Genomic DNA, 25,967 nt, shown 5'->3' with positions numbered 1-25,967 from the left:
GCATGTACAGAAATTCCCCCTGTAAGCTCCATTCCCTAGGGTAAAAATTAAGTGCAGATTCAGTCAAATATAGGAGGCTCCAAAGAACAGAAAAACTCAGCCTATTATACCACTTAACAAGATACTGCTAGTGATTTTCAACCTTTCCATCTAAAAATGAGGTAATTTTGCAATTAAAACAAAAGCCACCATTAAATCTTAGGTGTCAGAACATTTTTCCTTATTTATACCTATCAGATGAATAATTATTTTATACACTGTGTAGCTACCTAGAGAACAAAAGTTCTATTACACATTTCTAAGACAGCAGTACTACATCCTTATGCATATTCTTAGGCATTCATCACTGACCAAATTTTTCAAGCAAAATTCAGTGCTACCAACCATTTTTCTCTGTGGATACCACATTTTATTTTTGTCATACAGCTTAGTATAAATTTATTTTTGTATAAGTTACATTACATACCTCCCCAATGAAAGAAAAACACAGAAGTGCTTTTCTGTGAACTGCAAAATTCTGCACACATCAAGAATGAGAGGTTTAGTATTGTTTAACACCTTGGGGAGAAGAGTTGGAATCAGTATTTCTCCATCGCCATATGCTGTGGTAAAACCGATTAGCGGTATTAGCAACAAGCAACAAAGTTTAAGTGGTCCAAGGTCAAGTAAAAGGGAAGACCGAGCTTGGGCTCAAACAATGACATACAGTATTTCAGCTAAACTGCATAGTTTGAGAAGTTTTATAATCACTTCTACAACAAGTAATTTACCAGAGCAAAAGCATTAAAAGTATATCCAGGCCACGAAGGGTCAAAAAGCCTACATTTTATCAAGTCCCTGTGCCAAGCCTTTTCTTTGCTGCATTTAGATGGGTCCTATTATGTACCATACTCATGACCTCCGAGTCATCTGTCACCACCTGCAAGAGGTGCAGGATCACCTCCAGTGATGTGGGAAGAATGGTGAAGATGGTGCAGTGCTATCCAGACACTCTCAACTGCATCTTGACCAACTGCGTCTTGGTCAAACCCTAGGTCATCAAACGTGATGCAGAATGACATCAGAAACAAAAGAAAACATGGAAATAATTTAAGTTCTTGCACTTTCCTTCTGTAGGAAAGTTTAGTTTAGTTTAGTTCCCAGTTCCCCTGAGTGCCTTTTAAAATTCTAGCTTTCAAATTTTAACTTAAGCAGCATAGAAACAGTCTTACGGCAAATAAATCACGGCTATAGTAGGGAGACTATTTGAAATAGCAATCAGCCCAAGGAGGTTTCATTTAGAGAGAGGAGAAAGACTTTAGACCTTGATAAGGCATGACATGATTCCATGCCATTGATCTGCAATCACATAGCTTTATCTGCAATGCAAACAAAAAGTTATTTAGAATACTCCTAATTAGGTATAATAAGTGTACACTGGCACATTACTGAATCTATAAATAGACAACAACCACACCATTTCACTCCTGCTCCATGTTATAAGGTATGGGAGGGGGGGAGAAGAAAGGTACTTTCCTTTTTTTAAGACCTTTATTAAAGTTGTATCATTGAAAATAAGTAAATTTTTTGCTTCCAAAGGTATTTAACCATGCCTTTAAATACCAACAAATCTTCCTCAGCAAACACAGGTTATCCTTGACATTTGTGTAAAAGGAAGAAAGAGAATACTTAATTTGAAATAAATGAGGAAGCATATTCTAGCAATCTGCAAGACATTCAGACAGACATGGCCCTGGGCAACCCAATGTTGCTTTGAAAATGTCCCTCCTCTGAGCATGGGGGTGGGACCAGATGACCTCCCAAAGTCTCTTCCAACCCAAATTACTATTATGATTCTGTAACAACCCCAAAAATATTTTTTTTCTAGAAAAAGTCCCTCTCTATAACCTCTCACACCTACACACAGTAATTTAAACTGTGGATTAGCTATAAATAACCTTGGTGTATATTTCAAAGAAAAGGTATAATCATCCTTAGCATAAAATTCAGCAGAAGCTCATTTGCCTCTTGCCCTGGCTGTGACTTATTATATTCTTTTTTTTTACTCAAATAGAAAAACATAAGATTTCCCAGTCAACTCCTCACTGTGAGACAACCTCCCAGGGACACAGGTTTATCATGGGCTCAAAGGGTAATTTGAAATAGGAGCCCTTTGTAAAACTGTTGGCAGCAGATCCCTGGCTGACGAAGGGTGGGGAAGGAATAGAACCTGTGATGTTAACTCCTTTTATCTCCTCCCCAGTGGTGCACACAGTCACCTAGTGAAAAACTGATTTTTTATTATTTTTTTTTTTACCCTAAACAGTGTAAGCAAAAAAAATTCAGTATTGTTTGCATGCACACATACGTGCACAGAATCACTGGTCTCTATGCAAGAAGTAAGATCATCTGAAGTGTACATATAATCAGAACTATGGAAAAATGCAAAGCTTAAAGAAACTAGAATAAAGATTATGTATTCTTTTAAAAAAAAAAAAAAAGCTATTCACTGTAGTTGCACTTACCTGGCAACACCAGGTAACATGAGATAATACACAAAAGCACTGATGGGTTTTTAAGCATACAGCTTGACATTGCCAGCACATTTAATAGCTTGCTTTTGACAAGAGCTCGTCAGAAGTTCTGTACTTATTAGGATCTTCTTTTCCTTTGAAATGCTGAAGAAACAGCAGAACAGAGTTTTGTGATGCAGCATCAGGTGCATAGATACATATCTGACAACCCTCTGAAGCCCAGAGTATTTTTTTAATGTATTTTATAACATCACCAAGTAGGGCAAGGGAAAAAGCTTGTCATCTACTAGACAGGATACAAGCACAGACCCTAACTTGTGTAACTGCCTTTGAATTTTTGAAAGCTTATTTGCCAGTGGATTGGGGAAGGTTGGAGACCACTGGCCTAAGCAGTAAAGTATCTCAGGTATACATTTTATCTCGCCTACACATAGTTTTGAGGCACATGGACCAAAATGTTCTCTCTGCAAAATGTTAACCAGTGGACTCAGTACAGGTAAAAGTCCTTTATTTGCTTCCTAAAGCTTGCCTGCTTCCAGAAGCAGGCAAGAAGCAGCATACAACCATGTGTATTAGCCCAGCATTCATTCATAACCAAAAAAAACAAGACACAGTCAACTGAGCTACATGAAGAAGTTTTCTTAAATTCTGTTTTCCCCCTACAAAAGCATTATAGTGCAGACTTCCAGGTTATACACAAAGTTTGCTTAAACAAGTTCACTCACTCGAGGGAAAGAAAATAAAGTTTAACAACATCAGATAGATGGCTCTGAAGGTTATTCCTGTTTATTTTGTCTGTAATGAGAAGCTGTATAAATGATAAAAATATTTTTATTTCCTTAAAAGCTCTGGTTTAATCAGAAGTGTTGGCTCTTCATCTCACACCCAAGTAACTCACTTACACTAGCTCCCCATTGCAGACCTGTGTCCTCTCAGCATTCTCCCCAGGCAGAATACATGTATTATAAATATATCAAGTTAATATACAATAGAAAGAATTACTGTTTACACCACGAGCACCACTATACTCTTTCAGTGATGGGATCCTTGACTCACTAAACCCCCTTTTACCCTTTGTGCTCTCTCTTTTTTCACTTTAACAGACCTCTGAGACTGAGGCCAATCAATGTTTGTCTATACAGTAACTCATGTGAAGCTCCCCGAGATATCAGGCAAAAAATGACAATAATAGCTGAAAAATCAGCAAAAAGGGTGCATTCGTTTTCAAGTCAATAGCTCCCCAGTGAACCATCTGCTCCCAAGATTGATCAGTACCACTGAAGGAGGAGGCAGTGCAGAGTTAAACTATCCCGAGGAGCAACCCCATATATCTGCACCCTCTCTAAGACTTCACGCCCAGCAAACTTTTTGGTCTTGGGCAGTTCCTCTCTTTATGGGGATTATTGGGAGAAACCTTGCAGAGACAAAGGCTGAAAGGAAAAGGGATGTCACCCTTTCTCTGTTCAAATTCCTGAAGAAACTGTGACAGCAGCAGGCAGGAAAGGAGGAAGAGAACAAGAAGCAAGATGTCTCTATGGGAGCATTAAAACAAACACAGAAGTATGTGCCCGTCCTCACGATCAACAGAGAGTGTGCACAGGGAGGGATGAAGTCTCTGTCCACCGGGCTGCCGGGGCTGCTGGTTAGCCACGCCGATCCTGTCTGACTTCCTTAGCTGAACCAGAGCAAGCCACCCTTCTCACCAAGAGCTGGGAAGACACCAACCTCTCTCTTGCTTCGGAGCATCACAGCAGCAATAAGAACTACTACCAGCGTCAAACTGAAGCCAGTCAAACTCAGTTGCTAAATTTAAGCAACCACACAACGGGACATAACTGACCAGAGCAGCAGGACAGCCCTTTAGATCCACTTAAATCTCCGCAGGCGTGAAAAACCTCAGCAGATCTTCCCAGCACAAAACTATGCCAGAAGTGCAAAGTGACACTGAGGGCACGGCTGTCTCTCCTCAGCGAGCACATCTAGAAAGACCCTGGCATGGGCTGGACACGCATCCTCCTGGCGGCTGCCCACAGAGTGGCTCGTGTTGCTTCCCACCTGACAAATACATAGGGAGACTCACCACCCACAAGCTACTATTCAGCTTCAAAACCCTATTAAGGTTGCTAAGTGACAATAACGTAGCACGATCTCACACCATTTGCAAACCCCAAACGTTTAAAGGCAAGGAAATGAATGGTTCAGACCATCATAAATCTCATGCCGCCCATCTAATAAACAAACAAATCCTCATCAAGTGTAAAACCTTGCCGAATTCATTACAATAACGTTAACTCTCCCAGGAGGATAGCTCAGGTTTTTGTTATCATGCTTTCAGTATCTAAGCGGTGAAATATTCCTAAACAGGAACATTAGTCAAATGAAAAACTTAGCTGGAAAAAAATGAGTTGTTCTTTCTTTATAATTGTGCAATATATCAGGATAATTCCTACATGGTAAAAGTTTTATAAGTCAACTACATTCTGACTTCGTGTACAAAATTTTTATGGCCCACATCCAATGAGCACTTAAGCGCTGGCTTAATTTTAAGAAGTAATTAATCATATGAAAGTGTACAGGATGACTGAAGTGTTTCAGTATGTGCTTAAACGTTTTACTAGAATAAATCTCTTATTTCATTTTAAATAGCATCTAATTCAGTGGTCTTATTTTTAGCATATCAATGAAATAATATTTATTCTGGGTCAACATTAAGCTTGTTTGCTGTGATAAATGCAATATTTACATTATGAAAGAATGAGGTTTCTTTTTATTATCATGTGGAGGACGCAAGTTACGGATGCCCCCAAGCTAGGCTTTTTTTTTACCATTGCTAGCAATTCGAGAGTTGTGTCTTGAACTTAGTACAATAGAGCTACGGTTACTGCATTGTTATTTAGTAGCCTGTTCTTAGGTTTTTAAAAGAAGATTTTGGAGAATGCAACTTACTTTTTAGAGGCAGGAGGGGAAAGGATAAAACAGTAATGTAAGGCAGCAGCAAATACAAAGGTGAAAGAAAGAGTTACCTCTCTTCATAAAAGACAAAGTCCAGGTACCAAAGTATCAAACTGAAAACAATGAACAAAGCTAGCCACACTGTCAATAACTTTATAACATCACATCCACCTACATTACAAGTAACTACAAAGAATCTCGAAAACCTAATGGCCAACCAGAACAAAATACTGGTATTGTGGTTCCTCCGCAGGTGAGCTACTGAACTACCTTCACAAGACAGTGAACTGTGTCCTAATTATCCCTATCAAAGGAAAACATCCAAAACATCAGAATGACTCCAGAAGCATTCTCTTATACTCAAAACTCCATATTCTGAGCTTCGATGAACCCACGCACAAACACACAACACTTCACATTACCTTCTTGCTGCGCTTAGATATTGAGGTCTCCAGACTGTGTATGTAGTTCTGTAGATCCCTTACCAGAAGCATGGCTGGTCAGAGTTCAAAGAAAATGAGAGCAACATTGTTTAAAAAAAAAAAAAAAACAACAACAAAAAAAACCTTAGCCTTTTGGAGCATTCCAGAGCAAGAACATTGGTCTAAGCTGCCTTTTATCACCTTCCGTAAGTCAAGAGGATTCAATACTTCCTTCAGATAAAGGCTTTGCGATAGCCAGACAGACTGTTCTTGTGATCACTACTTCAATTACAAAATCAGTATAATTCTATGTATTCTGCTACAGATATCCAAACTAACTTGGCTAGTCCAGCTAGTCATACAGCAGTCATACAGCAGTCATACAGCAGTCATACAGCAGTCTTGCATTTGGATTCTGATGTAACTGCTGGAAACAATTCAAAATGTCGGCAAATTATCTATATAGCCTTACATGGATAAAGACCCAGCTATAGAATAGTCCTTCCTTGAGCTCTGGCATGGCTGTTATGTGTCTTCAGGACTGTGCGCATGAAGTTCACAAGATAAGGCATCTCACAAAGGGATTCCCAGTTGTCATTTATTCTTGAATTAGTCTCTTCTTGTGCTTCTTAAAACCAGAAATTCTTCCTAAACTAAACAAGAAGCTCAATGTGTTTCACCTGATCTTTTTGGCAGAAAAGCATTCCCCAGCTCCTTGAAACAAAACAATCAAAATCTCTTATATTAAAGATGAGAGTGTGATTATCTTGTCTTTTTTCACATTCACAGCTTACCAGCTGGCTGGGGCGGGGGGGGGAGTATAACTCACATTATTTTTCAGTACAAAATAGCATTAATCCTTTAAAGACTCTAGGGGGGAAAGAAAAAAAAAAAAGCAACATTTTCTTCGAAGACCTGCTTGCAAATATCTACTAAAAACATTACAAGCTCCTCCTTTCTCCTTTCTGGTACTTAGCTAGCAATTTAAGCTTTGCCAATACATGCATCACTAAAATGTCTTAGCAGATTTCATTTCAGTTTTATACAAACACGTGTCAGGATTTGGAGTGGTAATGACCACTGTGCCTTAAATAGTGTAACTCTTTCCATTCTAAGCATGCTCGCTTCTATGTAGTGCGTTCAGTCATTTTTACCTTCCCAAAATTATGATGTCTTTAGCTGAAATTTTCTATTAATGGACCTTTTTTTGAAAGCTTATGTAGAGATACAGCAAGTATGAGAAGCAATAAATATTGCACACCATTTCACACTAAAAACTGGTTTGCCAGGCCTACTCTAGAACCGAATAATATATATGTATATGAAACCTTAAATATATTACTCTGTGCATGAGTACGTGTGTCTGCATGTATCAGGAGCATACACTGATGAACTGATTCTGAATATTTCACTTAAAAATTAGGTTAAAGACCCCAGGATGCGGGGAGGGAATCAAATTTGCCAGAGATTTTACAACAGTTGTGAAAAACAGTGGGTGAAACATTTTACCAAGGATGGATATACACTGCATGCACTGAACAACTAATTTCATTGTAGAGCAAAAATGATGGAAAATATGAATACTGCAGACAGATATCCTGCAGCACCCTTCAATCTTTTCTGTAGGCACTGCCAGGTGCCAAGAACTTGAGGACAATTTCTGTGCACTTGGTCACTTTAGTTCTGCCCCATGCTGTGTAAACACAACGATAAAGTTTAGTGACACTATACATGTTACTGCTGTTGCAAAATAAATTGCGAATTACAATGCATTTTGAAGCTGTGCAGATTCAGACAATCCTAATGCACATACAGGATCCCCAATGGGGTTAAATTTGCTACCGTGGCATTCTCCTGAGAACTTCTGGTACATAAAAATCATGTTTCCTTAACCAGAAAGGAATCAACCACTACTTAGCTGAGCAAATCAGTAACTATCAAAGCTAGAAAAAACAGATTACGTTGCAGAGGATGATGTTCATGAAGTCTAATACCGGTATCAACCACAGCACTTTACACTTAGGTGAATTAACAAGCTAAGTGTTAATTCACCTAACATGTGAATTAGGTGAGCTATGGTAATCGGAGAGAAATGTATACCCAAAACAAACAGGAAGCAACTACTGGGACTTGGCACTGTCAAATGTCACCATATGGAAGAGGTTAGAAACTTTTTGAAGGCTCAGTTCCTAAATGGCTGGTGTTATCCACTAAGGCCAATAAAAACACAGTGGGGAATTTAATTAATTTACTTTTATTACTCCATAATGATTTAGGATATCTAAAAAAATATATTAAGACCCCAGATAAGATAATTCTAGTAACAACTCTTGCCATTTAACTAAACAACAATGTATCATCTCCACTCATTATAACACACCGGTGTTTTTGAACATCTCCCACGTTACAGTAATTTCATTATTAACAAAAACCACTGGGGGTGAAGGAGAGGAAGAAACCATTCTCCCGCATACATTACAAGTGTATTTATCTCACTCAATACACCCTATTTTCTTGCATTTCCTGATTTATACTTTCTGCTCCAGAATGTCTGCTTCATCCAAAAATAAACACAGGCCAGATACCCAATCACAGACTTGAGAGGAAAACACATATCGAGCAGAGCTTTCCCATTAACTGCACATGGACCCATTAAAGTAGGAAGCCAGGTCAGCGATGAAAGTGCTATTCTTTATATCCACTTTTTAGCACAGAGGACTCAAGACAAGAGTAGGAACTATAACTGTGCTCATCTGGTGACTCTACTTCCAAGTATCCAGGGACCATTTCATTCACTAATCTTGCGCTCGCCTCCAAGATGAGCAGAATTTAAAGAGCAAAAGTGTCAACTCTAATTTGAACTTTCCCTTCTCGACAGGTCCCAGCTATAAAGAACTGAAGCAAGACCATCTTTTTAAGGAATGTACTTTGCACTACAGTGATTAACTTTAAAGAAACTACAGCCCAGCTGATGATAGGCAGAGTTTTCAGGCTGCAGCCCCAAAGATCTGAAGTCATCTGTTTCATTTAAGAAAGGCACTGACACTGCCTGTCTTAACCAGCATCTTTAAAAGTCAAGAAGACAAATTGAATGCAGATGCATGGAGCACTTTCTACAACTTAAATCCCCAATATAACACTGTTTGTACCGCATCATATATACTACTACAAAACTCTGACTACAGTTTTCCAAAGTACTCATAAAAACAAAATGTATATTCCAAAAATGTTTTTTACCAAGACACTTCTCACATACTAAATATTCCGGTCTCTCAGAGGGGGGGAATTGTGGGTAGACATAATGAAGTCAAGAATTGTTTCAACACTCTCCATTGGGGATTTCAGCTCAAAACTGCTCAAACTTCACAGGGTACCTGCAACCGGTTTATTTCCTTGCATTTCCTCCAAGTTCCCCAGATGCAACAGCTTCCAGGATGAGGTTTAAAGATGCTGGCTTTAATCTCACAGAAGTACTAATTAATTTAGGTCCTGACTCCCCTAAGGGTCACTCTACAACCAAGTACGGGGCTTGAGCAAACAGCTCCTAGGTACAAACAAGGTGTTGGCCCAAGTAATAGTTTAGTCCTTTGCACTGCAACTTGTTCTCTCCTCCTCAGGTTTGCAGACACCAAAACATGTTGATCTTCAAGTTTTCTGTTTGGGGAAGTTAATAATGGCCTTATTTTGACAAAGACATGCCTTTAAAGTACTCTAAAAATATAAGGAATACATATGCATAAATTAAAAATACACCCATAATAGAAGTTACATAAACATCTGGCCCTATCACCCATCCGTTTCTCGTAGCAATTTACTGTAAAAGTAGTTTCACTGAAATCAAGCGAGCAATTTGCAGAGGAAGTTGCTATTCAACATGGGCAAGTGGAGGTAAAACTGGACAACAGATCTCTAAGTAGAACTGTAAGCATATGATTAGCGTATCACAAACAAGCAATGAACTTCAGTGTAATAACACCTGTCAATATAGTATTCTTTTTTTTTTTCATTTTCCCACTCTGTTTTTCACCCCCTGCCCCCAGCCAAATAATTAATTGGTTTTATTTAGGAAGAAGAGGGCACAGCTTAAAAAATCCCTTTGAGCACTACAGGTGTTAGAAATCTTTAGACTTTGTGCTAGCAAAAGGGGTTTGCTGTTATACATACATTCGCTAAGTCTTATACACACGTTAAGAAAAATCCACTCCTGAATGATTCTGTCTGCAAAGTATCACCATATGGTAGCTTTCACAAATGATCAACTGTACCAAAACATCTAAAAATAACATCTTCCTGAAGTAAAATAAAAACAATTACCAGCAGAGACTTTTGGGTATAGTTCTCAGCTAAGGAATCAATACCACGTTGCTGAAATGTTTCAAGGAAGTATATAAGCAACCTCTGGAGAAAAACAGCACAGCTTTAAACAGCCTGCAAGCATCAATGATAAATGTAATATACATGTTTTGGGTTCTTTCAAAAGTCTATTCTCAGCTGTAAGACAAACCCAATCCATTTAATTAAAACCTTAGCTTACAAACACATTCACCGAATAAGTGAAGCTTAACAAATCTAATTTGAATGAAAGGGACTAGCTGGGTAAAAGAGCAGCTCCCTGATGTTCCTTGCTCTAGTGGTTTCATGTAACCACTGATCACCAACTACTACAACAGCAAACATACAACACCCTTAAACTAAATAGGAGTTGTCTGTCTAAATATAGCTACTTTTAAATAATGCATCGTGAGTTATAAAATAAAGTGCTACTGAATTATTTAACATGGGTCTCATCTTTAACAAGGATATATCACTTGTAATTAAATGGAAAGAAAGATGTTTATATTCGGGGTTGCATATTATTGTAAAGTGCAACCAGTAAAGCAACATTTTATGACTCCAATTATGTCAGCACTCAGTTTTTCCTATATATATCTGATACACAGAAATAGAACTGAGACGCTAACTAAGATAAGCAAAAGCATCACTTGTAGAGCTGCCTTAGAACTTCAGGCGATCCCAGCTTTGCGGTCATTCACAGCCTTCAGATACAGAATATCCCACCAACCCGCAAGAGTCGGTAAGAATTGGCTGGGATCTCACGCTCACAAACGTGTTTTAATAACATTCATAATCCACATGCTTTCCTTACACAAGTGTCAACTAAGAGAGCAAACTCTCAAATACACTTAACACCACTACAGCTAATAAAGCATCATGCTCTGTCACCTTTAAAACTTTTTGAAGACCGCCACGCAGAAGTGGTGTTAAAGCTGCAAGTTTGTGTAGGACTATGTTTTCAACACAATGCAATAGCTGTATATTTATTTACTATAGTAACCCTCCAGCCAGACCTAACAACTGCAAACGCAAAATTGTTTAGCAATAAAATGGGATGACATGTCGTATTCAGGAGGTTTCAGGAAAAAAGTGCTTTCCACCTCACATAATGGGACAATGCTACTGTTTAACAACCAATGCTTTCTGTTTAAAGGTGGCTGCCTTTTGGATGTAGTGTGTGAAGCAAAAGCCCAAAGGAAGAGCAGCAACGATCCGACAGGACTCCACAAACAGCTCCTTACTAACATTAATGGGTGCTCTGTAAAGGAAACAACACCACATGACCTACTGTGTAGAAACCAAACCCTAAGTGTGATCTGTCTGGGCCTGCATGGAGTCACTTCGCCCCTCAAACCAGACACTTACAAAAACCCTGCTCTTGATGTCACTGCACCCATAGGCTCTCCCCAACAGGGTTTTGTGCAGATCCCATCACTGAATGCGGACCACGCTTCGCAGAAAGTCATGGGATCCTTCCGCACAGAAAGTAAGTCAGGTCTCATTATTTTCCTACTTTTAAATGCATGCTTGTTGAAGTTCATTTTACAGCCAAAAACGTGATGCAAATACACCACCCATCAAAAAGTTAATTCCACCGGGATGACTTCGGCAGCCCGAGCCTGCCGTAAATCTGCATTAACCTGACATTTTGACAGCTGCTTTACGCATCCAGCCCCCCGAGCGAGGCTGTGTGGAAGTTTACTCCTGTCCCGCCCGCTGCCTTTCAAAGCGGCAACCGCGTTTCCCTCCTCCGCGGCACTCCCGCTCCCAAAGGCAGCCCGATGTGCCACCGCGGGCTCCCTGCCCGCCGCTGCCCGCCGCTCCGGCGGAGCGCACGGCGGCGGCCCCCGGGGCCGGGGGTGAAGAAGACGGGGCTGGGAGAAGGCAAGTTGGTGAGGAAGGGCTCGCTGCAACAGCCCACCCGCGCCGTGGCGAGGCAGGGCGGGATCCCCGCGGCAGCGGTGCCCGCCGCCGAGGAAGAGGAGCCGGAGGGAGGCAGCCCGCCGCTTCCCCCACACCCAGGACGCCAGGCAGGGCAGGGCGGCTGCCGGGGCAGGCGGCTTCCCCTCCGGCCCCGCGGAGCCCCGCCGCCCCGGGGGGCTCTTCCTGCCAGCCGGGGACAGATGTGGACGCAACAGCTGGCCGGGGAGGAGGGGAGAGGGAAGGAAGGAAGAGGCACGGCTGCCTCCCCCCCCCGCCGCCGCTCCCGGGGATGCGGGCGGGATGCAGCGGCCGCCCCCGGCTCCGGGCTGGCCCCGCTCTTGGCTGGGGATGGAGAAACTTGCCCCGGCGGCAGCGGGGCTGGCCGGCTCCTGCCCCCCTTACCTTGCTGCGGATCTGGCCCGAGGTGGACACTTTCCGGATGAGTTTCTGGGGGCCCTCGTGCTCCCCTTCGCTGTCCGACGACTCGTCCGCCGGCCCCGCCGCCGCCGGGGGTTGGGGCTGGGGCTGCTGCGGGATCCCGGCGCCGCTCATCCCCGACTCGGCCCCGGCCATCTTCCCGGACTCCTGCCGAGAGAGAGCACACAAGCCCGGCTCAGCCAGGGCAGCCGCTGCCGCTCCCCTCCCCGGGGAGGAGGAGGAGGAGGCGGCGCGGGAGGGTGGGGAAAGAGGCGGCGCGGGGGGGAGGAGACGGAGGCGGCGGCGGTGGCGGCAGGGGGGACGGAGCCGGGCGCTGGCGGAGCGGAGCGCGCCGCCCGGCCGCCATCTTCCGCCGCCCCCTCTGACGGGGCAGGGCGGCGGGCCCGGCCCGGCCCCGGCGGGCGCCACTGCCCGCTCGCAGGGGGCTGGGGCGCCGCCACCCGCCGGCGGGCGGAGCCGGGCGGACGGGCCCGGCCCCCTGCGCCCCCGCCGCCGGCAGCGGCCGCCGGCTCCAGGGGGCGCCCGGCGGCGGCGGGTGCTGGTGCCGGCCGGGCCGGCTCGGGGCGGCCGCGCCGCAGGTGAGCGCCGGGGCGGCGGGGTGAGTCCCAGGGGCGAAACAGGCGAAGGCCGCCGGCGCCCCCCGCACCTGCCCGGGCGTCCCCGGGCGTCCCCGCGTCCCGCCGCGCCCGGGTGAACAGAGTCCGGCGCGGCTCGGGAGGTGGGACGAGGCAGAGGCAGAGAGCGGCCCTCTGGTATCTGGGCACCTGCCGTTCGCACCCCTCACTGAGCACCGCCGTGCGCTTTATCAAACCAGGTGACCGCCAGTGGGAGGTGGAAAGCCAAGTTTTAAACGCTTCACGCAAGCACGGCGAAACCGTCCGGCCCTGAACGCGGGTGGCCTGCCCACGCGCCGTCCGGTCACGGTTGAGGACTGTGTCGCTCTCCCTTGGGAGCGCAGGATGCCTTTTGAGGACTGGATGGACGGCATCTCGTGCAACGGGTTCCTTACCCACACCTCCAACCAGTCGATCCCGTGGTATCCTTCAGCGTCAAAGCGTTGGACAATTTTGGCAACTGCGTACATTGCTTTCCAGTTGTTTTCTCCTCTTCGTTTGATTTGCTTATTACTCTATTCATTTTTGTCTTTGTCAAAGAGGAGCTTTTACTTTTGGGGAAAGAAAGGGTCAGTTTTCCCTTTTAATCTCAGATCTGGCAGCTCACACGATCTCGAAATGTCACCACATGTTCTGAATTGTGGGACTTTGAAATTATTGTGGCTTGTATGTAGTCAGTGTTCAAAATAAGCGTTTAAATCACAGCAATACTAAATAAAACACACAACTCCTAGCTGCATGGACCAGATTAAACATAAGAAAGCAATCAATACTTGTGGCTTCTATATTCCCACAATTCTATTTATATTTCTAGAAAGGGAACTGACATCTCTTAATACGTGAATATAATGCCGCAGTTATTATAAATACAAAGCAGTTAATGAGAAAGAAGAACAAACCCATAGCGTACAACCTATCGTACACTGCAGACACCTTGCCGCGAACTTCATTTCATACACTCTGGAGTATCCCGTTTCTTCTATTGGGACTTATTTGTAGTAGGTGACATTAAGTATTTCCATGAAGCCTTGTAGGTTTTGTGTCTTAGTTCTGTGTTACTGCATCAGGTACTTCAAATGAGATTCTACCACTCTCCTCCACATAGGACCGCTTCTATTGAGTTGTATTAAAAAACTGTCAAAAGTTACATTAAAAAAAGTCAAAATTTCTATAAAGTTATATTTTAAGGGATTTTGATCATATTACCTACATTCCCTATTAGAATAATAATAGTAATAGGGCCTAAATCCGAGCATTAATACCACATCTCAAAATAGATTAAGTTGTCATATAGTCCCTTTCCCTTACAGGCTCATTGTGAAACTAAGGGATGACTCCGTCTTGTCTCTCTCCTCACCTGAGAAAGAGTTCTCCTTTTCCAAAAACATGGGACCAAACGTGGGCAAGTGCAAGTATGTACTGCTCTCAGTGAATTAATTTAGGGCACGGCTAGGAAGAAAGTTAGGTTAAGAGCAAAGTTTATGGACACTTGTTCTCTCCACCCTCCTTTCTTCCTCTTCTCCGCCTTAATTTCAGGAATAGCAAATTACGCCAGAACACATCTCACTGCAATTCCTTCAGCCTTCTGAAGGTAAATGACAACTGAACATTGCAAGAGGACGACAAGGCAGAGTTTGCTAACTAATGCTAACATGTATTACACGTAATTGCGACTGTGATTTGAGGAACACTTAGTGCTAACAGAACGCCAGCAAGACCGACTAACTCCATTTAATTCAACTAAATTAAACAGTGCGAGCTGAACAACACTAGTTACTGTTAGATTTGTTCCCATACTAAAAAAGCATTCAAAATATCGGTGCATGTGACTGCCATGTATTTGTATCACAGGACTAGGATCCTGTGCAAAGTTACATGCAAAAACTGTTTACAAGTAGACGTTTCACCCACAGAAAATACCTTTCCAAATTCAGTTGAAAAGGAGAGACGAGACAGCGAGGGGGAACGGCACACAAAGACAGCTTATTACTCAAGTGTATAATCTGGGATTAGGACATCTGAACTCGGGGAGATCATGAAGTTGACTCTATTGATGACCCCAAATTTGCACCTTTGGGTGTTTGGGTTTTTTTTGATAAAACATCATCTGATTGCTTGTTCGTTATGTATTTAGACCTTGATCCTAAAAACAGTAGGTGGTTAAAGTGTATTTCCAAAAACAGCCTTCTACCGAAGTTTTGGAATAATAAACGCACAGTACCAGTATTTTCCAGAGCAAGACACTAATCTGGTTTGTTTTCAAACTGCTTTCACAATTGGTTACACTGCAAGCTAATTTAAAAACTTGTCTTCAGTTTTATACAACATTGGACCATGTAGCAACAGAGGTAAATACATTGTTTTGCTATGTATTACATGGAAAAATAGAAACAAGTTAATAATTTGGTTTTCAAATGTAACAGCTCCCATGACATCTGATGGCTATTACAGTGCAAGCTCCAGAGGAGCTGGAGATCTCCTTAGGTATCTGTATAGACAGCTCAGATTTCATAGAATCATAGCATCACAGAATCATAGAATAGTTTGGGTTGGAAGGGACCTTTAAAGGTCATCTATGTCTGAGCAGGGACATCTTGCACTAGACCAGGTTGCTCAGAGCCCCATCCAACCTGACCTTGAATGTTTCCAGGGATGGGGCATCTACAACCTCTCTGGGCAACCCATGCCAGTGTTTCACCACCCTCATCGTAAAAAATTTCTTCCTTACATCTAGTCTAAATTCACCTTCTTTTCGTTTAAAACCATTACCCCTTGTCCTATCGCAACAGGCCCTGCTAAAAAGTTTGTCCTCGTCTTTCTTATAGGCCCCCTTTAAGTACTGAAAGGCTGCAATAAGGTCTCCCCACAGCCTTCCCTTCTCCAGGCTGAACAAGCCCAACTCTCTCAGCCTTTCTTCATAGGAGAGGTGCTCCAGCCCTCTGATCTAGATTTCATCTCAAATACATAAACGCTGGTAAAAGACTTATCTGCAGGTAAAATGGGCAATCAATACAATTCAACTTCTGTTCACCCTCAGAGCTTAACTATCAGCCTTAGTTTCTGCGCTCTTTCTGCACCGTGCAGAGGGCATCATGCATCCTCGTGTGGGCTACCCGGTTGTCATCTTCCTCTCTCCTGACTGCCCAAACACAAAAATTGGGTTACAAGGAGGGAATGCACCAGCCTTTCACTTCCAAGCGAGTCTTATTCGTCATATCTTGATAAACTTCAGAGTGCTATGAAAAAATTCTGAAGTACTAGGAATGTTCTCTTAGGTCACCTAATGTGAAGATTTTAGTAGTGACGACCTAAACCTGTACATGGTAGGAAGCGTCCCACAAGTACAGTTCAATGAGAATATGGTTTCGGCAAAGTACCTAGTGGAATCTGTAAAATTACAGGCTCTAAAATCCTCGGTCACCTAATGTGTACAGTTCTTCAAAATGGAGAAACCAAGCATTAAGTGTTGTTGAAAGTACTTAAGTTATTCATTCATGTTGGCGTAGAAAGTTGTTTCTACAAGCGTGTACATTGTCCATGCACAAAGATGGTTTTAAAGATCTCACCGTTTCCACTTGTTCTTCTTTTCAGAGGCATTAATAGATAATCAGGTTCAGTCCAGCCTTTACTCAGGTAAAGCTGCCTAAGATAGCCATGAAACTTCGCCTCAATAAGGCCTGCCAACTTGACTTCCATCCCTTCATCTCACAGCTGAAATTCTTCCAGGTGATCAATGTCAGACTCGATATGAAAAATATTGAATAGCACATGGCAGCTCAGTGAATATAGCTATGAATACCGTGTACAAACAGGACCACTAAAATCCCCTAGACTTCTGAGCAGGCTCTTGAAGAATATGGGGCTATATGCAGCCATTAACAACGCATATGATATTTGCACGCGCTATGTCTTTCATTTAACATACTCAATTTCATGCTTCTTAGTAATTGCCTTAAATTTCCTAACTGAAGCAAGGGAAGACTGGTGAAAAGTGTAAAGAAAGGTTGGCATTTAAAGGGACATGCTCAACTGATACAAACCAGCTCCGCTGACATCATTTGTGCTACGGCAATTGATATCAGCTGATGATCTGCCCTTTATGTTCAAAGAATCCCAAAGTGCTGGGTACATATATGCACTGTGAGAGCGTTTTAACTGAACCACATCCAGTCCCAATAATAGAATATGTGTTGCTAAAATGCATATGCAACATAGAAAAAAAAATCCAAATACACACTCACTGTAGTTGCGCTGGAGATTATAGTTTATAATGCAGATTAATGCATTATTTGATTCCAGGAACATAAATTATTCCAGCTCTAATACTGATTCCCTTCATAACAAGCCTATTTACCTCTTTTTTTCTAGGTCACTTTGGCATCTGTAAGCTGAAGGGTAATACATTTTTTTCCTCTACCTCAAAAAGTTGTTCCGAGGGGATCTGGATGAATAATGGTATATGTGTAAGGTTAACAATTCATCATGTTTAAAAGATTTCATTGACTCTTTCCTAATTTTGATTGTTAGTGATAACTATAGTTTTTAACTGGGCTCCCCACACTGAGCAAATTAATTTCAGATCTGCCTGTCTGAACTCCCTCTGCAGATCAAGTTAGCGATGTTATTCTTTCTTAGCTTCCTTACCAAAGGGGAAGCCAAAATATAACAAAATGTATGCATACCACTGTTAAAGAGAGTAACTACATCGCTCGTGGCTGTTTCAGGAGTAGCTGAGGCAATCCTGTAACCCGTAGGTTACAAAAACGTGTTGTATGCTTCAGAGTGAAAAGGTATAAACCGGCGTAGGTCATCAGAATAAAGTCACTTTGCAGATGTGTTAGGACCCATCTATGCATTTCAAGGGAAAGGTGAAGTCAACTCAGGTCTCATATAAAATATGAAAGTCAGATCTAGAACTTTATAAGACATATATTGTGTGTATTTTGAGTACAAAGCCACCGAATCTCTCTTGGAAGAATGCAGGATGAGCCTTACATTTTCTGTTACTTTTATTTAGCTCCATCACGGAGGGTCTAATGCAACTTTTACTGGAGTCAGGAAGAGGTTTTCCATTCAAAAGTGAGCTGTAAATTAAGGAAAGGATTTTATAGAAATTTGACATTGCACACAGACAAGTCCAACCCTGACAGGCAAAGGAGAAGTTGTGGCTCCATTTGATGTCCATCACTAATCTCAGAACAGCTATAGGAACAGCACTTCCCAATGAGTTCAGATAATTTGCATAGATAATTAACTTGCACAGATTCAAAACCTGCAATAAATAGTTTCCCCTATCCTGCTGCTCTTTTTCTGTGTTTTGAGAGCGAGGGAGAGGTCTGGGCACTTTTTTTTTTTCCCTTCATCATGCAGTTCTTCACCTAAATCTCCCTTTGCCCCCATTATAATAAAAAGCCTGCTTACGAGCAGATAAAGAAGAACGATGTGGCTTTTGCCACAAAGACTATGTATTTTACCAGCAGGTTTCCAGGTAAAGGATTGAGTGGTTTAGCTGAAATTAGAGTCTTGTAAAGGAAATCAGTGCAGTGGTTAACCTTAAAACTGCATTCACAGATGTACTCTTTAACAAATGCAGCAATGAAATGATAAACATGACCCAAATCCTGGCCCTTACTGGGGGAGGGGGAAATGGAGAAAAAAAAAAGATGTGCGCCTTGTTTATCTGAGAAGGCGCAGAGAAGGAAACGGGTTTGGATGCTTCAGCCAGGACTCCGCATTTCCAAGCAGAGGGGCTGCAATCCATCTGCCTCCCGAGTTTCAGATGAGTTTCAGATGATGGCAGCCAATTTAAATGTCACTGTTTAATAGGATAACGCATTCGCGGGAATCAGCTTCGCCACCTTCCTCCCATAATGTCTTCATCTCTCCAGGCAAAAATCTCGGGTTTCCCTTGCCTGATCCTTTCGGTGTCAGCTCCATGTTGCCGGAACATGCATACAGCTGTTTTCCCTATCACAGCTGCATCTCCAGCAGCAGCTTTGGGGCTTGAGACTGCAGAGGGCAGTGAAGGGGGATGTTCAACTTCACAACAAAAATGAGGCTAGTAAAAATGTATTTGGGAGGGCTACGAATCCAAACAGGGAAGGGGGTGAACTTAGTTCACCGTGGGTATCTCCAGGGCTGAGCTGCTGCTTTCCTGGGAGCAAGCACACTGAGCCAGGCAAAGCATGGCTCTCCCCCGGCTGCCCTTTAAAACTGGGTTTACAAGTAAAACCAGGGCCCTTGGACCAACGCAACGAGTTAGCAAAACATGGCACAGCCATCTAAAGGGGAGCTTGGCAGTGGCATGGGTCCGTGCCTCACGTCGCCTCACCAAGTTCAGGGCCAGAGACAGCCTAGCCTTGACCTCTCAGATAGCCTGAAATCTCCCAAGCAGCTACCCAAAGCCTATTTTTAGCCCTCCCTGCCTGGTGTGTGTGTGTGTGTGTGTGTGTTTGCACAATGGAGAAAAGCCCAAGAGGGGGACCAGATGGCCCTGAAGAGGGAAATCTGATTTTATCGCCTGCTGAGGATGCTGGTGACATTATTTCCTTCGGTTGGAAGGAGGCTCTCCGAGTTGCTTAAACAAACCGCAAAGCCACCGCACCGCAGCTTTCTTCCCGGCCAGTCTGGGCACTCCTCTCCCTTCGTAGCAGCCGAAAGGCACACGCTTTCCCCGCACCCCACAAAGCAGGCTGGCAGCGGGGTACCCCAGCCCCGGCCCGCTTTGCCGCCGCGACGGGAGCGATTCCCAGCCTGGCTACAGAAGAAGAAGGGGAAAAAAAAGTGTCTCTTTCTGGAAACGGCCTCCCAACGCTGGACACGTTGCTTTTGCTGTGCTAAGAGAAGGCGTTTCATGGTACCAGCATCCAGCCCCCCGGCAAAGTTGGAGGCAAGGCTCTCGGTGCTAATCCCAGGCTTTCCACCCGGGCGGTGAAACTCAGAAAGGGCAATGAACTCCTCGTCCCCCAGAGGGACGAGCCCGCCAGCAAATGGCCGGACACGGCGGGGGCGAAAGGCTCCCACCCCCCCGCTCCCCGCGGGCAGAGGACGAGAGTCGGCGGCCGGGCTCTGGCGCGGAGCGGGGTCGGAAGAAGGGAAGGGGGGGGAGGGCACCGATAAGGATGACAGCCCGACCCCCCGGCTGAACAATACAGGCAGGAAAAAGGGTAGGAAATGCCTGTGCAACGGCAAGGCACGCATGTACCTACCAGTTCCTCCCAGGCGGGGCTGCGGGCGCTATAGGAAGGGTACCCATGCTCCTCCATCCCCCCGCAGCAGGTCCCCTGCCTCCGCGGGGAGAGCGCCGAGGGGCAGCGGAGCGGGTCACGCCGGGCTGCGCCGCCCTCCCGGCGCTGCCGCTCCTCCGGCGGGCAGCGCTTCCCCAGCGCCGCTCTGCCTCCCCCCACCCCCGGCCCCGCTCCTCCCTTTTTCTCCCCCGGCCCCGTCCAGGCCCCCTCCTCCCTCTCCGCCCGGCTCCTCTCCTTCCCACGGCCACCGGGCTCAGCCCCGGCTCCCGGGGGAGCCGGCCTGCAGCTGCCGCGCCGCTCACATCACCACCGCCGCCCTGTCCGCCGGTGCACGGCGCGGAGCCCGCCCCCGCCGCCCCCGCCACCGCCCCGGGGCTCCCCGGCCGCCCTGCGCCCCCGCCCCCGCTCCCCGCCCCGGGGAGCCCAGCGGATTACGGGCAAATCGCCTTGGGCATAAGCCGGTTTACAGCCGCTTCGGCTGCCGGCGTCGCGGCGGGGCCGGCGGGCGAGGATGCTCCCGCGGCGCGGGGGGGGGAAGCCCCCTGGGTGGGCGGGGGGCCGCCGATGTCCCGCCGGGGTTATGCCTCCTTCCCTCTCCCCCGGCCCGGCCCGGCCCGGCCCGGCCCTGCCGGCTGGGTGCGGGGGCGGCGAGCGGGGTCTGCAGCCCCGACGGGCCCGGCCGGGTGTCCCGGGCCGGCCCGGGGGAGCGCGGAGCGCGGCCCCTCGCATCGCCCTGCTCCCAGCCCAGCCCTCTCGGGGGGCCAGGCGGCGTCCAGGCCGGGGTCCTGGTGCTGAGGTGCTGCCTCTGCCCCCGCACCAAGGTTCTAGGGCGCGGTACCGCCCGTTTTAACCCCCTTTGGGCAGCCTGTTTCCCCCACAGAGGCGCCGGGTGGTCCCACACGTACCTTAAGACAAGCAGGAGCTGGGCCACTGTGGCATGGCCACTGTGGAAAAGCCAGCACGGACATGTAGGCCATGGCTGACACGGGGTGCCTGTCGTTTCCAGGGCCACCACGCCTGCCTCACGGAGTAGCAGGATTTCTCCGCCCTCCATCATGCCTTTTATTAATACACAGCGTGTGCTCCTCAGTCTCCTCAGTTTACTGGTTACCAGCGTACTCTTGAACACCAGCCAACATCTTACAACTCTTCAAGTGGATGTTGGATCTCCTACAAACTCAACGCTTTCACTCGTTTGTTTCTCCTCGTCGTTGCCGAATAGCGGGGTGCATGAAAGAGTAGGACTAGAGGAGAGAGAGAGAAAATGAAACTCAGTCACCATCCAAAATAATGGTGTTCTTCACCCCCGTTTTTCTGCATTCCTTTTCATTCCAGCCTGCCCATTTGAATTTGCAGCTATCATCCTTGATTACAAAAAGTAAACTCCGGGTCATCTACTTTATTAGTGCAAACATCAGGGAAGGAGTTGCATTTCACAAGAAAGAAGAAAGGAGTTTGTATTTATAATAGTTTTATTTAAAGATATATTCGTTTTCTTTGTGTTCTAAAGCTTTTTCATACCAAAAAATGGCACACTGCCACCTGAGCTCTAGCTTTTGCAAAATACATGGGCAATTTACAAAAAAGTAGCACTATTGCTGAAAAAAGGTGAAGTCTTATCTATGCATATAACTAAGCCTATAGAAAAATCCCATTAAGTTAAGATGGTGTACCCCTAAGCCAGGCCTAAAGAAGTGCCACAGCGGTATAGCTCATTTGAGGAACCGAAATTGCTGCATTTCTTCCAGCAGTAGATAAAGGAACTATTTTTGTTGATAATAAGTTTATCAGCGGTCTGTTGATGAACTGCTTTGATGGTAAGAGTGTAACCTCAGAAGGAAGCAAACAAGATGACTTAGAGCATTTTGGGTTTTGGAAGGCAGCTTTCTAAAGCTGATGGTGAGCAACAGTTGTCCGAGGATGTCTGGTCTCCTTCCCTTTGTCCCCTGAGTGTGAGATACTGCTGAGGAATGTCATACTATAAAAGGCTTTTCACTAAGAACGAGTGTCAGAGTAATATTAGTCAGCTCCCCTCCTTTCCTCATGATGATCCTCCGAAGGATCTCACATGACGGTTGTTTATACCTCTCGACATCTGACCTCTTTAGCCTTGGCCACGCTGGGGCTTTGTGGCAAAAGTGGCCTGCCATTAGATATATGTCATGCTAGCACCTCGCATTGCCCTGCTGGCTGAACCACAAAAACTGAAAACTCATATACAGGAACTTTAAGTGACTTGAAGTTACTTCTTCAGCTCAAGCACTATACGTACCCTTTTGCCCTGAAATTCAGAGAGATTCTTGCTCTGTCTTCAGCCCCATTTTCCGTTTCATGTGCCCTGAATCTTATACCTGTGACTAGATATGCAATTACATTCACCTCATTTCATCCCATGGAGTTCAAAGCTTGGTTTCCATAAGTGGAAAGCTGGTATAGGCCCCAGAAGATTACAACAACCTACTTAGGCTGAAGGTACGTTTCAAGGTCTTGTTGGATAAGGAGGACAGACATCAGCTGCTGCACAGATCCTGCTGGGTCTAAATGAAAACCAGGCAATGCAACTTCAGCTCAGCCCTGCCCTTTCGGGCTCCTGAATGCCAAATTTGATTTTTCACTTCTTTCTGTGAAGGAGACAGACTTCGGCCCTTGCTGATGAGCCCTGCCCTGTATGATTTCCCTGCCTGTGAGTCCTGCTCACCAGGTCGAAGGGCACCGTTTCTGCCAAGACTGAGGTCTCTGTGCTGCTTGGCTGAACTGGCTGAAAATCATGGGCAAAGTATTTTGCTGAAAAATGTAATTCTGTCAAAGCCGACATAGAATTTGAGGACAGATGTCAGAATCACAGGATTTTATTTTTTTGTTTGTTCGTTTAGGGGCGTGCTGCCACATTTACAGAGGGGCAAGGGAACTGAAGTCAGGCCCAAGGCAAGGATAAGCTTCGTTAGCGAGGGGGTAGAGGAGCTGCTTGCTAAACCAAGGAGTGACCAACTGTCCCCTTGAGAAGATGGGGACATTGGGTTGGGAGAAGAGCTCACTGGAGGCAGGTCTTCACAACCGTCTTGTGAACAGAAACTGATTCTCCTAGCTGGTCTACCAAACTGCATCAAAACATCTCCAACACAGCCTGGGGGTTGGTTTCATTTCATTCTGATTTTTTGATTTTGTTCCAAGTTGTGTTGCTTGTTTGGGTTGTTTGTTTTTTTTTTCTTTTCAAGTTTTTCCACTTAGTCTAGATGTTTGGGGTTGAATTTCTTGGTAGTCTGCTCTATCTACTGTCTTCAAAGATGCCTCATCTTCTTCTGTCTCTTCTGTTCCCTGGCCTTAATGACTCAGTGAAAACTGGATCAACAAAGCGAATGTTTTATTATTGACTTTTTTTTTTACATGAAGTGCATTGAAAATAGTAACACATGCCTGCCTTTTCTAAGCAAAATATTTTGGATATATTGGACACACTGAAACATACAAATTTTGATCCCATTGCTGTGTTGAGACATTCACAAGAAAGCCCTCACCTCCATAAGTATTTCCCTTCCCTGGGGAAGGGAAAAAAAGGAACTTTCCATTTTTGTTCCTAATTTGAGGTAGAAAGACATTAAAGAATGAGATTTTTTACAGTTTTCTGTATTTTTCCACCAGCGTTGCCTTTAGTGTATATCACATAAAGAGTATACACTAATTTTCATCAATTTACACTAACATGAATCTTCCTTCTTTTCTTGGCACATAGTATGCAAGCCTAATTTCAGTAAATTCTTCAAGGAAATGTTGTTCTTCATTCTCTTCATTGTAGACATGCCAGTTGGCCTTTTTTTTCTGTCAAATAATTTTGCATAATATTTGAAGGTAGGATTTCATCAACATGGTAGTTGGGTAGTTCCTGCCAGACGGACAGGGAGTAAAAACCCACAGTAGGTCATTAAAATGATAAATGTATTAAAAGCAGAGCGAAACGCACATACTTCTCAATCTGGTGACCCTGCAGATAGAACTGAGGTAACAGAATTAGTTAAGAAAAACATTTAAAAAATAAAGGTGCATTTTTTCAGTAACATTTATATGCAAAATCATGATAGCTGCCTTGAAACCCACTACTTTGTATTTGTGAGAGCATCCAAGCTATTGTAGAAATTCTGCATTTCTCCCAGTTTACAATGCCTGCTGCTTGGGACTGTCTCACACGTGGCACCTGAGAAATGTTTTTAGCCTACTGTTTTCATTCATAGACTTTCTCCACCATGTGCATTCTCTCTTCATTATTATTATTCCCCTCGTTACTCTAATAGCTGCTGCTGCACGTACCTGTGAGAGACAGGAGGCTTTTAAACAGTTCCCTGGAGTTTTGGGTTTCACAAGGGGGAAATTATTTATGCAGCTGGCAGAAATTTGTCTATTTTCTAAATGAAGAGCTTTAGGAAGAAAGAAATCACAGTGATTCTGAAAGAAAGCAAGCTTTGGGAAAAAGTGTTTTACTGGAGCAGCAGCAGAGCTGTGGAGGAACAATCCACCACCCCCTTCATTGCCCTCCCACCAGTTTTATTTCCCCTTCTCAGTTTTTTCTGCCCCAGCGTCAGCATCTCCTGTTTTTTCTTCTGGCATGGATAACCACCTCAACGCCTCCTTCTGAGTGGCAGTATCAGGGGGAATGGGGCTGAAGTGTGTTTTCCCTTATGGACTTCATTCAGAGACAGCTGGGTGGGGTGTGTTTGTCATCCCAGCCCTTTGGCCACCCTGACCTGCTGCTGTAGTTACAACAGGTACCCTGAAAGTCAGCAGAAAAATGATGTGAAAGCACAGATGGCTGCAGGTGGCATCTTAAACTGCTGCTAACCTTCACTAATGACCTCTGCCAGTGCTCCTGGCTGAGGGCAAGTACTAATACATTCATTTAAGGATATTGCTGAGCCAGATTTAAGGCATTCTAGCTTGCCATGGACGGTTTCATAAAGCTACCTTTGGAAAGAGTCATTCACTCCAATCTCTTGGCCCAAGGCAGCACCAACTGTATTCCAACTATCCTCAACAGGCATTGCCTGTTCAAACCCTGATGACCAGGGCTTTATATCCTTCCTAGAGGATGTAGTTAGTGAATGACCTAAATCTGCTGTGCTGCAATTTTCATCTCACCCCCATGAATATGGAGAACCCATTCCATGCCTCTTCAGTGATAACTTTTGGTGTGTTTGGAGGCTGTTGTCACAAATTTCTACCCTAAACCAGCCCAATTCCATTCTCATTACTGACCTCTCAGCTTACACTTCCAAAGGTGTTGCCTGTGCCTCGCTTGCCATGCAGTGCCCCTTGGGCACCATGCTCCAGCTGAGGCCTCACCTGAAATAACATCAGCCTGGGTTTGTCCAGGTGTGATGAACATGCTCCTTGGTTGATCATCCTGACCATTAATGAGGATATGGAAACATCCTTCCAGCTTCTATGTGAAGCAGGTCTTCCTCCCAATGGCATGTCATTGGATCTGTGGGCTCCAGGGAATATTTCAGCCAAAATGTGGTTTCCTAGGAAAAT

The 25,967-nt window shown here is 44.8% G+C and overlaps 1 protein-coding gene across 9 annotated transcripts in view; it reads right to left on the bottom strand.

Annotated features, from left to right (window-relative positions):
• The window catches only part of DGKH (diacylglycerol kinase eta), a 176,572-nt gene extending 156,015 nt beyond the window's left edge, over positions 1-20,557 (bottom strand). For all 9 annotated transcript variants that reach the window (XM_072850137.1, XM_072850147.1, XM_072850139.1 and 6 more), the window contains exons 1-2: positions 20,406-20,557; positions 12,548-12,730 (exon numbers count right to left, since the gene is read on the bottom strand). In XM_072850137.1, the coding sequence (XP_072706238.1) occupies positions 12,548-12,730; positions 20,406-20,462 (240 nt within the window). In that variant the 5' untranslated portion in view covers positions 20,463-20,557. The remainder of the gene's footprint in view (positions 1-12,547; positions 12,731-20,405) is intronic.
• Positions 20,558-25,967: the final 5,410 nt, after the last annotated feature.

Source organism: Ciconia boyciana, chromosome 1 (assembly GCF_034638445.1).
Source record: "Ciconia boyciana chromosome 1, ASM3463844v1, whole genome shotgun sequence".
NCBI lineage: Eukaryota > Metazoa > Chordata > Aves > Ciconiiformes > Ciconiidae > Ciconia > Ciconia boyciana.
The sequence above is the reverse complement of the archived record's forward strand: the minus strand, read 5'-3'. Positions and strand labels throughout refer to the sequence as shown.